At 45.2% G+C, this 13,297-nt stretch overlaps 4 protein-coding genes across 5 annotated transcripts in view; 2 read left to right on the top strand and 2 right to left on the bottom strand.

Moving 5' to 3' along the window:
* The window catches only part of tbc1d31 (TBC1 domain family, member 31), a 13,817-nt gene extending 13,661 nt beyond the window's left edge, over nucleotides 1-156 (top strand). For both annotated transcript variants that reach the window (XM_048260688.1, XM_048260689.1), the window contains exon 22: nucleotides 1-156. This exon is cut by the window's left edge and continues 362 nt beyond it. The gene's annotated coding sequence lies outside the window, so the exon portion shown is untranslated.
* Nucleotides 157-204: 48 nt separating this feature from the next.
* On the top strand, nucleotides 205-3,328 carry LOC125305758 (protein FAM83A). Its single transcript, XM_048260691.1, has 4 exons — nucleotides 205-1,346; nucleotides 1,439-1,606; nucleotides 1,809-1,933; nucleotides 2,492-3,328. Exons 1-4 carry the CDS (start codon nucleotides 846-848, stop codon nucleotides 3,111-3,113), a joined length of 1,416 nt encoding a protein of 471 aa, XP_048116648.1. The 5' UTR covers nucleotides 205-845; the 3' UTR covers nucleotides 3,114-3,328.
* On the bottom strand, nucleotides 3,272-6,314 carry zgc:101716 (uncharacterized protein LOC492784 homolog). Its single transcript, XM_048260692.1, has 6 exons — nucleotides 6,096-6,314; nucleotides 5,888-5,983; nucleotides 5,622-5,765; nucleotides 4,886-5,199; nucleotides 4,279-4,411; nucleotides 3,272-3,690 (listed from the first exon to the last, which is right to left on the bottom strand). Exons 1-6 carry the CDS (start codon nucleotides 6,198-6,200, stop codon nucleotides 3,511-3,513), a joined length of 972 nt encoding a protein of 323 aa, XP_048116649.1. The 5' UTR covers nucleotides 6,201-6,314; the 3' UTR covers nucleotides 3,272-3,510.
* A 152-nt stretch (nucleotides 6,315-6,466) lies between these two features.
* On the bottom strand, nucleotides 6,467-12,936 carry LOC125305757 (zinc fingers and homeoboxes protein 1-like). The gene is made up of 3 exons (XM_048260690.1): nucleotides 12,552-12,936; nucleotides 11,672-11,977; nucleotides 6,467-11,419 (listed from the first exon to the last, which is right to left on the bottom strand). The coding sequence occupies exons 2-3, from the start codon at nucleotides 11,835-11,837 to the stop codon at nucleotides 9,000-9,002; spliced, it is 2,586 nt and encodes an 861-aa protein (XP_048116647.1). The 5' UTR covers nucleotides 11,838-11,977; nucleotides 12,552-12,936; the 3' UTR covers nucleotides 6,467-8,999.
* Between the last annotated feature and the right edge of the window lie 361 nt (nucleotides 12,937-13,297).

Here is a 13,297-nt window from a genome sequence, read left to right on the forward strand (position 1 = left end):
CACATAGGAATATTGATTTGGGCATTCTGCCCCACAGATTAATACAAGAGCACAGGTTTTTTTGTGCCCAAAATGCTTTTGCTTTTTTAATTTATTTGAGAGTAACTTGATGTAGTTTATTGCTGTATTGTAAATAAACTTTTCTAGCCATTGGTTTTTAAATGCTTATGTCTACTGTGTGTTTTGTGTTTGCGCAGTTTAAGAGTTACACAACCTCTGGCAGTGTCAAGTACGTACGGGCAAATAGGATGTGCACTGATCCATTCACTATCTGGCAGAACAATACTATTCCTCAGGTGTGTGTGTGCGTGCGAGTGAGTGAGAGAGAAAAAGTCTCTGGTGCAAGGAAATTGACATAGAAGTCTGGATAAACTACGATGGGGGGAAAGTAAATGCACACTGGCTGTGTCTTCCCTAACGTTTCATTAACTGTAAACATAAAAATGTTCACCTTCTGGCTAAGGTGGGGAGCAGTGAATTGAACTTGTGAAAACCTTCCAACAGCCTCCAGAAAGGAGATACCTGACAGCCAATGTTCAGTAAAGTCACACACTGTGGCGGGCTGGAATGTATTAATGCGTTCTCACAGTTCCCCCGAGCGCGTCACCTGTTCACTTTCTCATCTCGACCCCACCCGCAGACCCGAGGCGTGATGACAATAGTTGGTTTGGTAATGCCTTGGTACAGCCTTGATTGGCTGTACACAGTGTTCTTCGTGGCTGTACTGAACAGGTTCTTCAGTGAGCAGAATACGGCAAAGATAGTCCTGGTTTCCTTGATTAAAATACAATGATCTATAGGACACATTTCAGAAGAACAAGTGTGTGTTCCAATTGGAAGTAATCATGGAGCCGAAAAAAGATTGGGGCTCTTTTTTTCAACCCAAACCAGTGGGCAAAGTGAGGAGACGACTACTGGGTATGCAATGTCTGTCTCTTCAGGAGACCAGCGCCCCCCTTGACCTCAGCCACAGCGAGAGCGCTCGACTAGCTACTGACGCATTGTTGAATGGAGGTCTGGGTGCCTATAAGGAGGTCCTAACCGAAGATGGAGAAGTCGACTTCTTGTCTAGACGGGAGAAAAACTACATCCTAGGAAATGTATCAGACACAGGCATCTCAAAGGACGGTGAAGATCATAGTCATGGACCGGAGACAGACTCTGACTCGAGCCAGACATATTTACCGTCAGCCACAGAAGGGTCCCCACCAGAATTGGACCATGGCTGGCCATCGGAAGACTCGATTGATCACCTGCAGGGGATCCCCGCTGTTGATGTGCACTTCCAAACCAACGGGTCAAGCATGAAAGATATGTTGCGTCAGTTTATTAACGAAGCCACCAAGGTAAGTTGCAATATTCTCATCTCACCACACCAAACCTCTCAACTACACACAGATATTCAAATCTAAGACTAGTTGATAATCTCTGCGTCCAGGTTCTAGCCATAGTCATGGACACCTTCAGTGACATAGAGATTTTCTGTGACATACTGGAAGCGATGCGGAAACGCAATGTTTCCGTCTACCTACTGCTAGACCATCTGAACCTTCCCATTTTTCTGGAGATGTGCAACAATCTACAGATCAACGCCTCTCATATCCCAGTGAGTTGCCTGTCCATTTAAAGCAAAAACAATTCATTTATTTAATATTTAGTGCATGAAAATGTCTCACCCCTGATTCACCAGTTAATATCACAGCATTAAATATATAGGCTAATATTGGCATATTAATATGAGAGAGATGTGGCTATTCAATTCAATTTCTAAAGTTAAGAATGGCTGACAAGTACACTTTGTCCTGCAGAAGATGTCTGTACGTAGTGTCCCGGGGCAGACTTACTGTGCCAAGTCTGGAAAAAAATTCAAAGGACAGATTCAAGAAAAGTTCATCATTGCTGACTGCACACAGGTGCTTGTTGGATCATACAGGTACCAATGAAACTGCCATTATCATTGTCCTTTAGATCAAGTCTGTGGCCATGGAGTCAACATTTTGGGGAATAGTTGATTATATTGATTGATTGTATGATTACATTTATTAATGATTATTTTACTTCAGACTGTGGTGTATGGTTTATTATACCAACATATTATGGGGGAACATATTGAGAATAATTGAATATAGAGGAGCATGTTTCCCCCACAGCATTATTATCACAGTCTTGCCTTATATGCTGCATTCCAGAGTCCAGACAACTCGGACTCGGACTTCAGTTCCGACTTAAGTCAGGTTAGATAGTCTTGCTCCCGAGTTTATAAGTGGGAACAAGAGTGAGAGAGAGACGCGTTTCATTGTACTTTTTCCTCCATAGGTGGTCAGAATTCTTGACCTCCGAGTTTCTCTGGAATGAAATTGGGAGAATCGAACTAGGAAATACCAGACTTCCGACTTTTCTGGAATGCAGCATTAGAATACTATATTGATTATCACACGGGCTGTGTTATTAATCACAGATGATTTGTTCCCTCACTGGTGCTCCTCTTCAGCTTCACCTGGCTGTCCTGGCGGGTGCACCGAAGTCTGGCCATGCTCTTTAAGGGCAGTGGGGTCAAGCCATTCGACTTGGAGTTCCGTCGTCTCTACGCTGCCTCTCTGCCAGTGAAAGAGCTCCCTGCAGCCGAAGCCCTCAACAGCCTCTCTTTGTACATGGACACCAAGTGTTTAAATAGCCAGCCATCCACGATAAGCTCCTCTGACTCCGCGAGCACAGAACTAGAAGCAGCTGTCCAGGGTACAGCCGTAACCAGGCAATGCCTCAGCAGTGAAGTCCTAAAAGACCCAAGACTGCCCAGCCCTGAAGGCCAGCCCATCTTCACTATAGCACAGTCTAGATATCAGACAGTGTTGCCCGCCCCAAGCAAAGCACTGCCCCCAGGGCCTCTGGCTGGACCGGGCCTGAGGCATAAGTGGGGCCCCAGTCCTGGCCCTGCTACTGTTCTGCCGCCGAGGCTCCAGTGGCTGCTCACTCAGCGCCACTCATCCTTCCCCAAGGATCATGGTGTATCAGCGCTGCCATGGCGACCTGCCGTCGTCAACAACAACAACAACAACAACAAACACAGTCGCCTCTTTCCACAGACAGCAGGCTGGGCTACAACACAAAGATGACCTGTGCATGAGGCAATGACACTTCATTACGAAATGTAGTGCTCAAGATCATTCTATACATTTCGTATTATTGTATTACAATATCTTTTCTGCATTAGTCACTTAGTTAATGATGGATATGAATTGTTATTGCTTAAATGTAAAAAACGCACAAGACATTTGGTAGACTCTTTATTACAGAACTTGAAAAAATTAAAATTTACATTAATTTATGATATGGCTGAAAACATTTTTTTTTAAAAATACAATCCAAACGCACCATTCATGAATATGTATTTGCACAATCTCAACACATGAGGTTTTGCTGAGACATACAAACATGAAATATGTATGTAATTGTATATGTGTAAAGTACCAATGTCAATACATTCGGTTGCCTCCCAATGAGGACACCCGGTCACCTGACCTCTTGTGTAGACTCTTCTGCATTGACTTGCTCCTCTGCTCCTAGCAAACCTGCATACACCAGTTTGTCCCACCATCTCTCCTCAAAGTCCTTAACACCGAGACCAATCAGACTTTCACCATCCTGGTTCTCTTCCCTCATTTTCTCTGGGTTTAGATCTTCTGACAACACCTGCAACAAAGTAATTGATATTTTTCTAGTCTGTGTGATTAAAAACAGTGACATGCTGTAAAGTTGCTAATACTATAAATGGGGCAACTTTTTCAGCAATGTTGCTGGGCAACCACATAACCTGTTCCATGTTTGACTGGATGATTATGACAATGTACCTACTGATGATTAAAACATTTCAGAAAAACAAAATATGCCCCAATATAAATGGGAACGTGTTAGAACCACAATAATCAGGAACAGAAAGTTGCCTTGTGCATCATTTTAAAACAGATGACAAGCGACTGGATGACAAGTTTGACATTCTAATGAGTGTGGCGCTTTTGACGTTCGATTCCATTCCACTGTTTCCAACACAACCCCACAGACTACCACTGACCCCGTTCACAGCCGCCTCATAGATCATGATTCAGTTCTAGTTTTGTCTGCACTGCTCAATAAAATTCATTGTTTATCGAATGCTTATCATTTAAACATTTCTGCACTGCTGTACAAGGGAAATTGACAGAAAGCGGCAGTGCACTCATGTTGGCACCTATACCCAGAGCAATTTACTCCCAGGTTTTCTTTTAGCAAATACTGCCTGACCTCGGCTATGAGCTGGACCGTGCTCTCCGAGGGCTGCAGCCGCTGCAAGGCCTCGTCTGCCTCCAGAACCACTCGCTCGCTGGTCTGCAGCACGAAAGATGACTGCTGGATCCGCAGAATGGCAACCAGGAGCCTGTGGGAGCATAACCATATATTACTCCTGTCCTCTGTGGGAGCATAACCATATATTACTCCTGTCCTCTGTGGGAGCATAACCATATATTACTCCTGTCCTCTGTGGGAGCATAACCATATATTACTCCTGTCCTCTGTGGGAGCATAACCATATATTACTCCTGTCCCTGTCGTCTGTGGGAGCATAACCATATATTACTCCTGTCCTCTGTGGGAGCATAACCATATATTACTCCTGTCCTCTGTGGGAGCATAACCATATATTACTCCTGTCCTCTGTGGGAGCATAACCATATATTACTCCTGTCCTCTGTGGGAGCATAACCATATATTACTCCTGTCCTCTGGCCGCAACGGTCCATTCACAAATACAGACAAAAAAATAATATGAAATCAAATAAATACAAACATACATTTCACAAGGCTGTCTAAGGTAAAGCAGCTATTAGGAGCATCAAAGAAGCACAATCACCTTGTTCGAATAAAGCCCATGCAGGCCTTTAGCCAGAGCTCCTTCTCCTCTCTCTGAGGGTCCGTGGGCACCCCCCCCTCCTCCAGCCTCAAAGGCCCAGTGACTGGGCTCGGTGAAGGGGTGGCGTGAGCGGTGTTCAGTAGAGTGTGGCAGACGGAGGCCAGCTTGTGCCAGTGCCAGGGGTTGAAAGGATGCAGGGAGCAGAGCTGCTGCAGGGCCACGACAGCAGACCGGGCATCACCGAAACGCTCCGAGATACTCAGTTCCATTTGTAGGACGCAGGTGAGGTGGCAGGTGTTTGATGCCTCTTTCCTCTATAAGTTAGTCAAAAAAACAGCATCATGTTTGTTCCGTCATCCATACAAAATACTTTATAACCTTCTGTGAGTGTTTGATTCCACAGGTATTTACACAGAAAAACAAAGCAAATAAAAAACATGCATTCTGCATACTCTGGTCCAGCACAGTTTACTAGCAAACCTGGAACATTTGGCTAATTTTGTCCCCGTAGTGTTTCAACTCCACTTGTCCCGTGCAGTTGCATGGGAGACTAGCCACATAATCTAGAGCTCTGATTTTGTCAGTGTAAGTGTACAGCTGGCTGATTTGAGGAACAGTAGTCCCTACCAACCAAAACACAGTGCCTTCCCCTCTGGCCGAGTGTAACAAGATCATAATGAAAAAAAGTAAACAAAATATTGCTGGTGCAAGAGAATAGGTTATCATGCCCACTTACAAGTTTTTCCGTTATTTCCTGAGCTTGCTCTCGTCTGTCAAGTTGATAACTGCAACGCGCAATACCCTCAAGTACATCCCGCCTGATGGACATATTCCCATCAGGGATAAATGACAGGCACGTTGTGTAGTCACCTAAGGCTGCCTGGGTACAATATATTGAGAAACAACAAAAATTGTCACATTTAATATGCTTTATTAAAATCTGTACAAACAAATAAAAAAATGACATCTCGCTCGCGGATGGGCATCTAGCCCGGTGCTTGCCTGGTACTGTTTCCGTCTGTATGCCAGGTCGGCCCGAAATTTGTAGACTTTCTGTTTCTCCAACATATCCTCTGTATCGGCATCTTCACAGAACCACTTAATTGGAAGAGAAGGTCATTTTACTGCACTGTATTTTCCTTGAGGTAATACAACCGCTGGCAACACATCAGATAATCAGTTATCGTAGGCTACATCTAACAAAACTTACCTGAGCTTCACAGAACTTAGCGTTGTAAGTTGGGAGAACTGTCGACACCCTGTTTCTTGATTCCTCAAACACGGAATCATCAAAGGTGCTGCCCAAAATCTCCATGTATAAACGGTGACATTAACTCATTAAAAAATTGGTCGTATGAAGTACATTCAATACGACCAAGTTCATCATGTTCACCCTGCTCCGTGTACACGGCAGTGCCGCTGCCGCATGCTATGTTCAACCTAAATTAATCCGTGTGGAAACATGTCAGCGAAAAACGGTTCCTACTCTTGAACTGGTCCACCTCTGTAAATAAGGCCATAGTCTGCTTCTAAACATTTAAATCAATCTGCACAATGAAGACAAATACTTTTTTCATTCAAATTTATTTGTTTGATCCTCAAACAAGTATAAAATATATATTTTTGTCTAAATCAAGCCACAGCCTAGAAGGACAATTCAATTTAAATTAATAACATTGCACAAGGCCTATGGCTCAGGGGAATAAAGCTTTTGACACTGACAGCAGAGGTGCCTACAGAATATCCATCCAGGCTCATTCAAATCAATGACAGTGAAACCAGTAACACTTCAGTGATAGCTTCAGGTTCTCTGTAACTTTGCTGAGCTGTCTGAACTAAAATGCAATGAGGCATTAGATTCCACACTGATAACTGTTAACAAGTACATTACTAGTCTTAAGTCTAGTACCAATGTGGTCAGTGTGAAATGACTGTTGAAAAGCTAACAGGTACATTTCATTAAAACCCACCAATTTTTTCTGCACTGACACACACATTACTAAAATAAAGTGTTTCTAGAAGCAACTAATGATCAAACTAGAGAACAAGCTTGCGAAACCAGAGAACTTCTAGGTTGAGAAATAGGACACAAAGGGTTAAAATTATTATTGACTATGTTATGACCGTACTTACCACCACACACACTCATTACCTCAACTGCACAATATGGTAGTATGGTTAAAGGGAAATCTACATTGCACTCAGAGGCTAAACTAAAAACTGAAATGATTTAAAACCAGTTCAACTTCGCGGCTGAATCTACATCAATTCATCTTTTGAAAAGGTGCAAAGTAGCCAGTCTGCACGGATTATGTCCAATCATCCACAGCATACCGTAAAACTAATTGAGTAAATTCAAGGTGGATTTTATCATCATAAATATAAACATATATAAAACTATTAAAAACTACTTGTAAAATTTGGGAGCATAAAAGACTGTATGTACAAAATGAGCAAACCTTTATCCTGTGACTAACTAAAAGTTATTGCATGCTGTACTTGGGATCAGTGTTTCCAATTTCTAGTAATGCCAATACTAGTAATGTTTTTCATGCACATAAAACGGAAATCAAAGGTCTATACCATGCTGCATGGTAAAGAGGTTTTACTCTATCACTTTTAGGTAATAAATCCCAGTAAAACTCTACTGTGATGCACGTAAACGTGTCTTCAAGGCAATTATATTGATTTTCTGGATGAAAACTTCTTAATTATGTAGTTGAAACAATATTCCTAACAGATATTTTAACTGGTTTTGCAGGATTATTTTCATCTAGTTGAATAGATCAATACCATTAGAACACACACGCAGAAACACACATAAAAGTAGATCTTGGGTGTGGCTTTTGAAGACAAGAGAAGGAAGGGAAACTAGAAGACGAAGAGGAGGAGGAGAAGAGATAAGGGTTGTACAAAAGACGAAGAGGAGGAGGAGAAGAGATAAGGGTTGTACAGCCCTGCATACTACTTTGCGCAAAACAATAAAAGGCGACATGCAATTTAGACACAAATTAGAAAAGACTGGCTTTGAAACAGTCCAGTTGAAAAAAAAAATATTAGAGTCCACAAGTCGGCTCCACTCCCCCTTACACACAGGCACTAGGCAAGTACTGTTTTACATGATTATCGTAATAAAAAAAACCACAAAGACACAGGGCAATTAAGAAGATTAAAAATACCATCCACATAGTGCAGGTCTGATAGACTACAAGCAGCTATAGCCACAGCTCTTCATTGGTTGTTTGTTGGTTGTGCTGTTTCACTTTACAGATCATTGTCAGTATATGGTGGGGTAAGGGTATATGTGGTCATCTCCTCTTAGCCACTCAACAGCTACATAGGGCACCAGAGGCGAAATGTGTGTTTTTTTTCTTTTCTTGATACATCATTTTATGTTAATGTTTGGTCTCTCAAAACCATCAGATGGCTGTTGAGAATTAAGGTGGCTAGTCAAGTGTCTTTCTTTTTAAAACCACTATTAAATAACACAAGTGGTTGACAAAGTGCCTAATTATGTGTCGACCTCCCAGCACCTCTGGAGATCACACAAACCATGCATACTCCCCTGGTGGACACCTCTTGTAACAGCAACAGCAGAGGGGACCAGAACATTCAACAGAGTAGCTTTGGCACCACAGGTCCTCCTTGCAAATAAGCAATAAACAAACCCTTTACAGTAAATCCTTCCCCTCATGCCTCTTTTCAGTACATAAGCAACGCTGTTCTTCAGGGGGATTCAAAATACACTTAGTAATTATAATTTAATTACGTGTGTGAGAAATGTGCTGATTCTGCTTTATCAGATACTCTAATTGGATAGAATTCTTCATGTTGTTGAAATACTGCTACTCCGGTTAGAGTGGATTTTTGACCATCAGTGTCCATTTCGGTTATATTTCTTTTTTGCTCAAATTTTTGTCATTAACTTCAAAGCGCAAATACTAACACAGGCCTAAAATGCTTGAATGATTAGGTGTGTAAGGTGCAAGGTGTGAATGGGTGGCAGGTAAAAGTGGGAGTCTCAGTCAGGCAGTGCTTCTCAAATCACACTGACAGTATACTGAACTTAAACATGTGCTGTATCCTTCGACAACCAACCGCCAATTGAGCCCTTTCACTGCTCCTCGGCAGCCGACTCCGTTTTTCTGATGCTCTGTGGAGGCTTCCAGGTTTCACTGTCGTCAGTGTCGTCATCGTCGTCTTCCTCGCCCGCCTCACCTTCCTCGCCCCCCTCCCCCTCCCCATCTCCCTCCCCACCACCGGCAGCGGTACTCTCGGCTTCTTCGGCAGTCGTCTCGTTTTCCCCTTGCGACTCCTCCTCTTCCTCCTCCTCCTCCTCGGGCTCGTCCACACCTCCTGCTTCGGCGAAGGGATCCACACCTGCATCCACTTTCCGTCGGATCTCGGTGAACCACTCCCGGACCTGCTCGTAACTCATGTTCGACTTGGCCACCAGCTCGTCCAGGTCCTGCTCATTGAGGAACTTGTGCTTTAGGTAGTACTCTTTGAGCATGTCTTTGCCGGACTTGAACTTGATTGGAGGGGGCTTCTCGGGGTCGACGCTCTTCTTGGGCTTCCGGCTGCGGGACCGACCCCAGCCCCGATTCCGCACTCTCCTCTTCCTGCTCTTGTTCCCGTTCATGCCCTCAACGTTTCCGTTCAGGTAGTAAAAATACCACTTGAGATTCCCGTTTTTCCAGGCGTAGCGGGTGTCCCCGAACCAGTTGACTATGTACGACCTCGGCAAACCGCTCTCCTCGGCCAGTTTGTCGTACTCTTCGGTGGTCGGCCACTGCGTGCGCACAAAGGCACTCTTCAGAACGTGCAACTGCTCGGGGGTTTTCTTTGTGACTTTGTCTTTGCTGGAACGTCTCGCTCCCGGGGGAGTCTGGCTCCCCTTCCGGGACTCTCCCTCGGACTTATCCGCTTTCGGGTCGGTCTGGTCTGCTGCTGCTGCTGCTGCTGCTACCACCGATGGGGATTTCCGCTTCTCGGTGAACCAGGCGTCAATCTCTCGCCTGGTCAGTTTCGTTTCTGCCCTTAGTCTATTGAGCTCATCGTCCGTGGGCGTGTCACATTTCTGATAGCTCTCCTCCAAAACCACTAGCTGCTCAGGAGTCTTCTCTTTGAACTTCTGCAGCGTGAAATCGGGGAAAGGGTTCCAGGTCTTTGCACGTGTCTCCTTTTCCTTGACGGGTGAGGGGATGGGGGACTGAGGTGTCTCGTCACTGGAATCAATGACGATGGGACCACTGTTGCTGTTAGACCGAGTGTTCTCATGGAAAACTATGACATGACTGTTTTTGGAGTTACGCTGGTTGTAGCGCGTGTCACTGAACCACTTCTTGATTTCGCCCTTAGTCAGGTTGGTGAGTTTCATCAAGCGAGCGATCTCTGCATCGCTGGCAAACTGGTTCTTTAGGTAACTGGCCTTTAGCTCGGCCAGCTGCTCCTTGGACTTCTTAGGCCTCATGCCAAAGTGGTCTGCGCTGAGGGCCGAGTTCTCCTGTGGGGTAAGGGATGGGGGCTGGACAGTTGTAGCTCTCTTGGTCTCGCTCACTGCAGGGCTGGCCTGGCAGCTGATGACCTTGGGGGCCTGGGCTTGAGTGGGGACCCCTGCCACGGTCAACGTTATAGGGGTGGTGACCGGCAGGCTGTTGGCTGTGCCCATCTGGGTCAAGACCAGACCCGGCTGCCCCACTATCTGGCACGTCTGCAGGATGGACTGCAAGCCGTTGGTGGCCGAGAGGTGATGAGCCGGGATGACCGTGATGGTCTGCGGCACTGTGTGCACCGTGCCGTTGAACTGCTTCCGTCTGGCCTCCTCCACTTCCTCCGGTGTCCAGCTCACGCCGTGTTTCAGTCGCTGGGCCGAGAACCAGATTTTGATCTGCTCCTCGCTGAACTTGGTCTGAGCAGACAGCCCCATGATCTCCGACACAGAGGGATAAGGGAACTTTTTGTAGGTGTTCACCAGGACCGTGTTGGTGTCCATGGCAGAGTTGTAGGTGGGGATGCTGCTCACTGGGATCAGAAGCTGAGCCTGGGCACTCTGCTGAGCCTGCAGGGCGGAGAGCACCTGTGCCAGGCCCGCAGGAAGCACCGTGGCCTGGTTGAGCACCGTCTTCTTGCCGTCGGCAACCAGCGGGCTGGGAATGTTGACGAGGATGTTGGACTTGGTTGGATCCATCGGGATTTGGCTGAGCATCTCAGCAGGTATGGGAGCCACCACGGACGACGTGGTGTCCATGGGCTCGGGGTCGCCGTCGCTGTCCGGCACCGCGTCACCCTCATCCGTGCCTTTCACCGACACCGCAATCCTCTTGGGCTCCGATTTGCTCTTCATCTTCATGATCGGAGTCTTGCTGAGCGAAATGCTGGACACTGATGGGTCTTCGCTGTCCTCCATGTCAGGCTGAGAGAAGCCACCCTCATATGTGAGGTCTGGGGGTGAAGGATCCAAGACACCAGTTTGACTTTGGCGTTTCATGCGGGCAAAGCTGTCCTCACCGGTGTAATGGCGTCCATCATGCTCTGGAATACAATTGCAACATGGTATTTAATAATTAGCGAAATAATTTAATATTAACTGTCCATACTGTTATATATACACTAGTAATATATCAAAGAGTTAATACCGCAGACAGCTGAAAACAAGGAAAAACATTTAACTATAAATCTGCAATGCATCCTCTTGACCCCTCCATAAACCTGCATACAAACTGGAAACCACCAAAAAGACTACTGAAATTATGTTATCCAGTGGTATTCACTACAGGCACTCACCTGGCTCCAGGTCAGCTGGTGGGACAGCTCCCTCCGTAGGTCCCGCCTCTGTGATCCCAATCCCGGATCCCTCACTTGCATCCATGGCCTCCATCTCTGGGTCCTGCTCAACCACATCTGACGGCAGGACCATGCATGGGGTCGTAGACTTCCTCCTGCTTGCCATTGGGCTTAGAGCACCAAAAGACAGCTGATTGAAACGTGTGTGTACGTGTGTGAGAAAATGAGTATTTATTGTCCTGTCTGCAAGACAGCTGGCCTCACACGCCAGTGGCTGGTGTGTTTTCAAAATTTCATCTGTATTTCCTGCAAAACAAAAAAGCAAGGTACAATGTAATTTGCAAAACTTAATCTATATTTGGACAAGGAAATGTATTTTTCCTCGTAACGTTTTGTCTATTAATTGTACAACCTCACAATTCTTATTTTGAGTTCGGTGGACAAACAATGTGACATCTACGTCGATAATGTACATATTCTGTCTGATCTGCTCCAAGACATCACTCTGAAGCACTGATTTTAAACATGTTTACACTATAAGAGTGATCTGGAGAGGTGGGTACATGCACGTTAAAGATCAACTTGTGTTTGATCTCAAATGTCTTGCTAACTGTTGCCGTTACGTATTGTGGGCTAAGTAAAACCAGGCGTGCAGCATTATGCTACATGCATCCAGCTCAGGAAGCATGAGCATTCAACAGTGAAGCCCATTATTCTCCGTAATGAATCACCGCAAATACTTTCAAGCGAACACTGGCTAAATGGAAATATGCTCGAATATTTTAGACAGGGTCAGATTTAATTATAACCACTTGAAAAGGATTCATAAACAACTGACAAACGTTCGCCACTGAACTGTGATACTAGCTACCCAACTTACCGGGGCAGCCACAGCCTCAGCCCTTGCAACACAACGGATTCAATGCTGCCTACTGCGACGTGTCTTCCGCTCTTGTCTGCTTGTTGCCTCCCTGCGTTGTTTCAGCGGTCCAGGCTGCAGCAATGAAGCTAGCTCGCTAGCTTGCGGGTTCTCGGAAGCTGTGAAGGCAGTGAACTGAGTCTACTGCTGTCTACACTCGCAGAAAAACACTGTACATGTTTCTGTCTGAAACAGTACACATTTGATTGATCGTTCTCTAAAGCTTGGGTATCAAGCCGGGCGGTGAATGCCTCGCCTAACTCGTTACGACCGCATCATGTACTCGGTGGAGATATTGATCATTTCTGTTCATTTTAATGGCAGTTTTTAATGATCAGGCGTCACCACTGTCAATGTACTACGTCGTTACGTCATTGTCAGGCGACTCCCCGCCGTAACTTAAATGGGTCGTGAAAACATACATTTCAGGTTAGGCTATAAACTGCTTTTAGCGAAACTGTACTACGCAAACTTAACTTCACATCTAAATTAAATGAAACTACATCATAGTAATTTGTGTAATCGTTGAAATTAAAATACGCGGTGAAAAGAAGCTTCAATTTTTAAGTTTTGTTGAAGGCGACTTCCCGATCAACACTGTATGCTGCACTTGTTGGCACTTCAGGCCAGGTGATATTTCCACTTTTATTTCTAGCCCAATAAAACGTAATTTATTGATTAAAGCTCTCTTATCACTTTTCCTGCTG

Source organism: Alosa alosa, chromosome 13 (genome assembly GCF_017589495.1).
Source record: "Alosa alosa isolate M-15738 ecotype Scorff River chromosome 13, AALO_Geno_1.1, whole genome shotgun sequence".
NCBI lineage: Eukaryota > Metazoa > Chordata > Actinopteri > Clupeiformes > Clupeidae > Alosa > Alosa alosa.

Excerpts from the sequence above, each read along its gene's own strand:
- zgc:101716 (XM_048260692.1), bottom strand. The coding sequence starts at position 6,200 with ATGGAGATTTTGGGCAGCACCTTTGATGATTCCGTGTTTGAGGAATCA. Across the intron at positions 5,984-6,095 it reads CTAAGTTCTGTGAAGCTCAG|TGGTTCTGTGAAGATGCCGA; the intron begins GTAAGTTTTGTT and ends CTTCCAATTAAG. Across the intron at positions 3,691-4,278 it reads CGGTCCAGCTCATAGCCGAG|GTGTTGTCAGAAGATCTAAA; the intron begins GTCAGGCAGTAT and ends ACTTTGTTGCAG.
- LOC125305758 (XM_048260691.1), top strand. The coding sequence starts at position 846 with ATGGAGCCGAAAAAAGATTGGGGCTCTTTTTTTCAACCCAAACCAGTG. Across the intron at positions 1,347-1,438 it reads TTATTAACGAAGCCACCAAG|GTTCTAGCCATAGTCATGGA; the intron begins GTAAGTTGCAAT and ends CTCTGCGTCCAG. Across the intron at positions 1,607-1,808 it reads TCAACGCCTCTCATATCCCA|AAGATGTCTGTACGTAGTGT; the intron begins GTGAGTTGCCTG and ends TTTGTCCTGCAG.
- LOC125305757 (XM_048260690.1), bottom strand. The coding sequence starts at position 11,837 with ATGGCAAGCAGGAGGAAGTCTACGACCCCATGCATGGTCCTGCCGTCA. Across the intron at positions 11,420-11,671 it reads ACCAGCTGACCTGGAGCCAG|AGCATGATGGACGCCATTAC; the intron begins GTGAGTGCCTGT and ends ATTGTATTCCAG.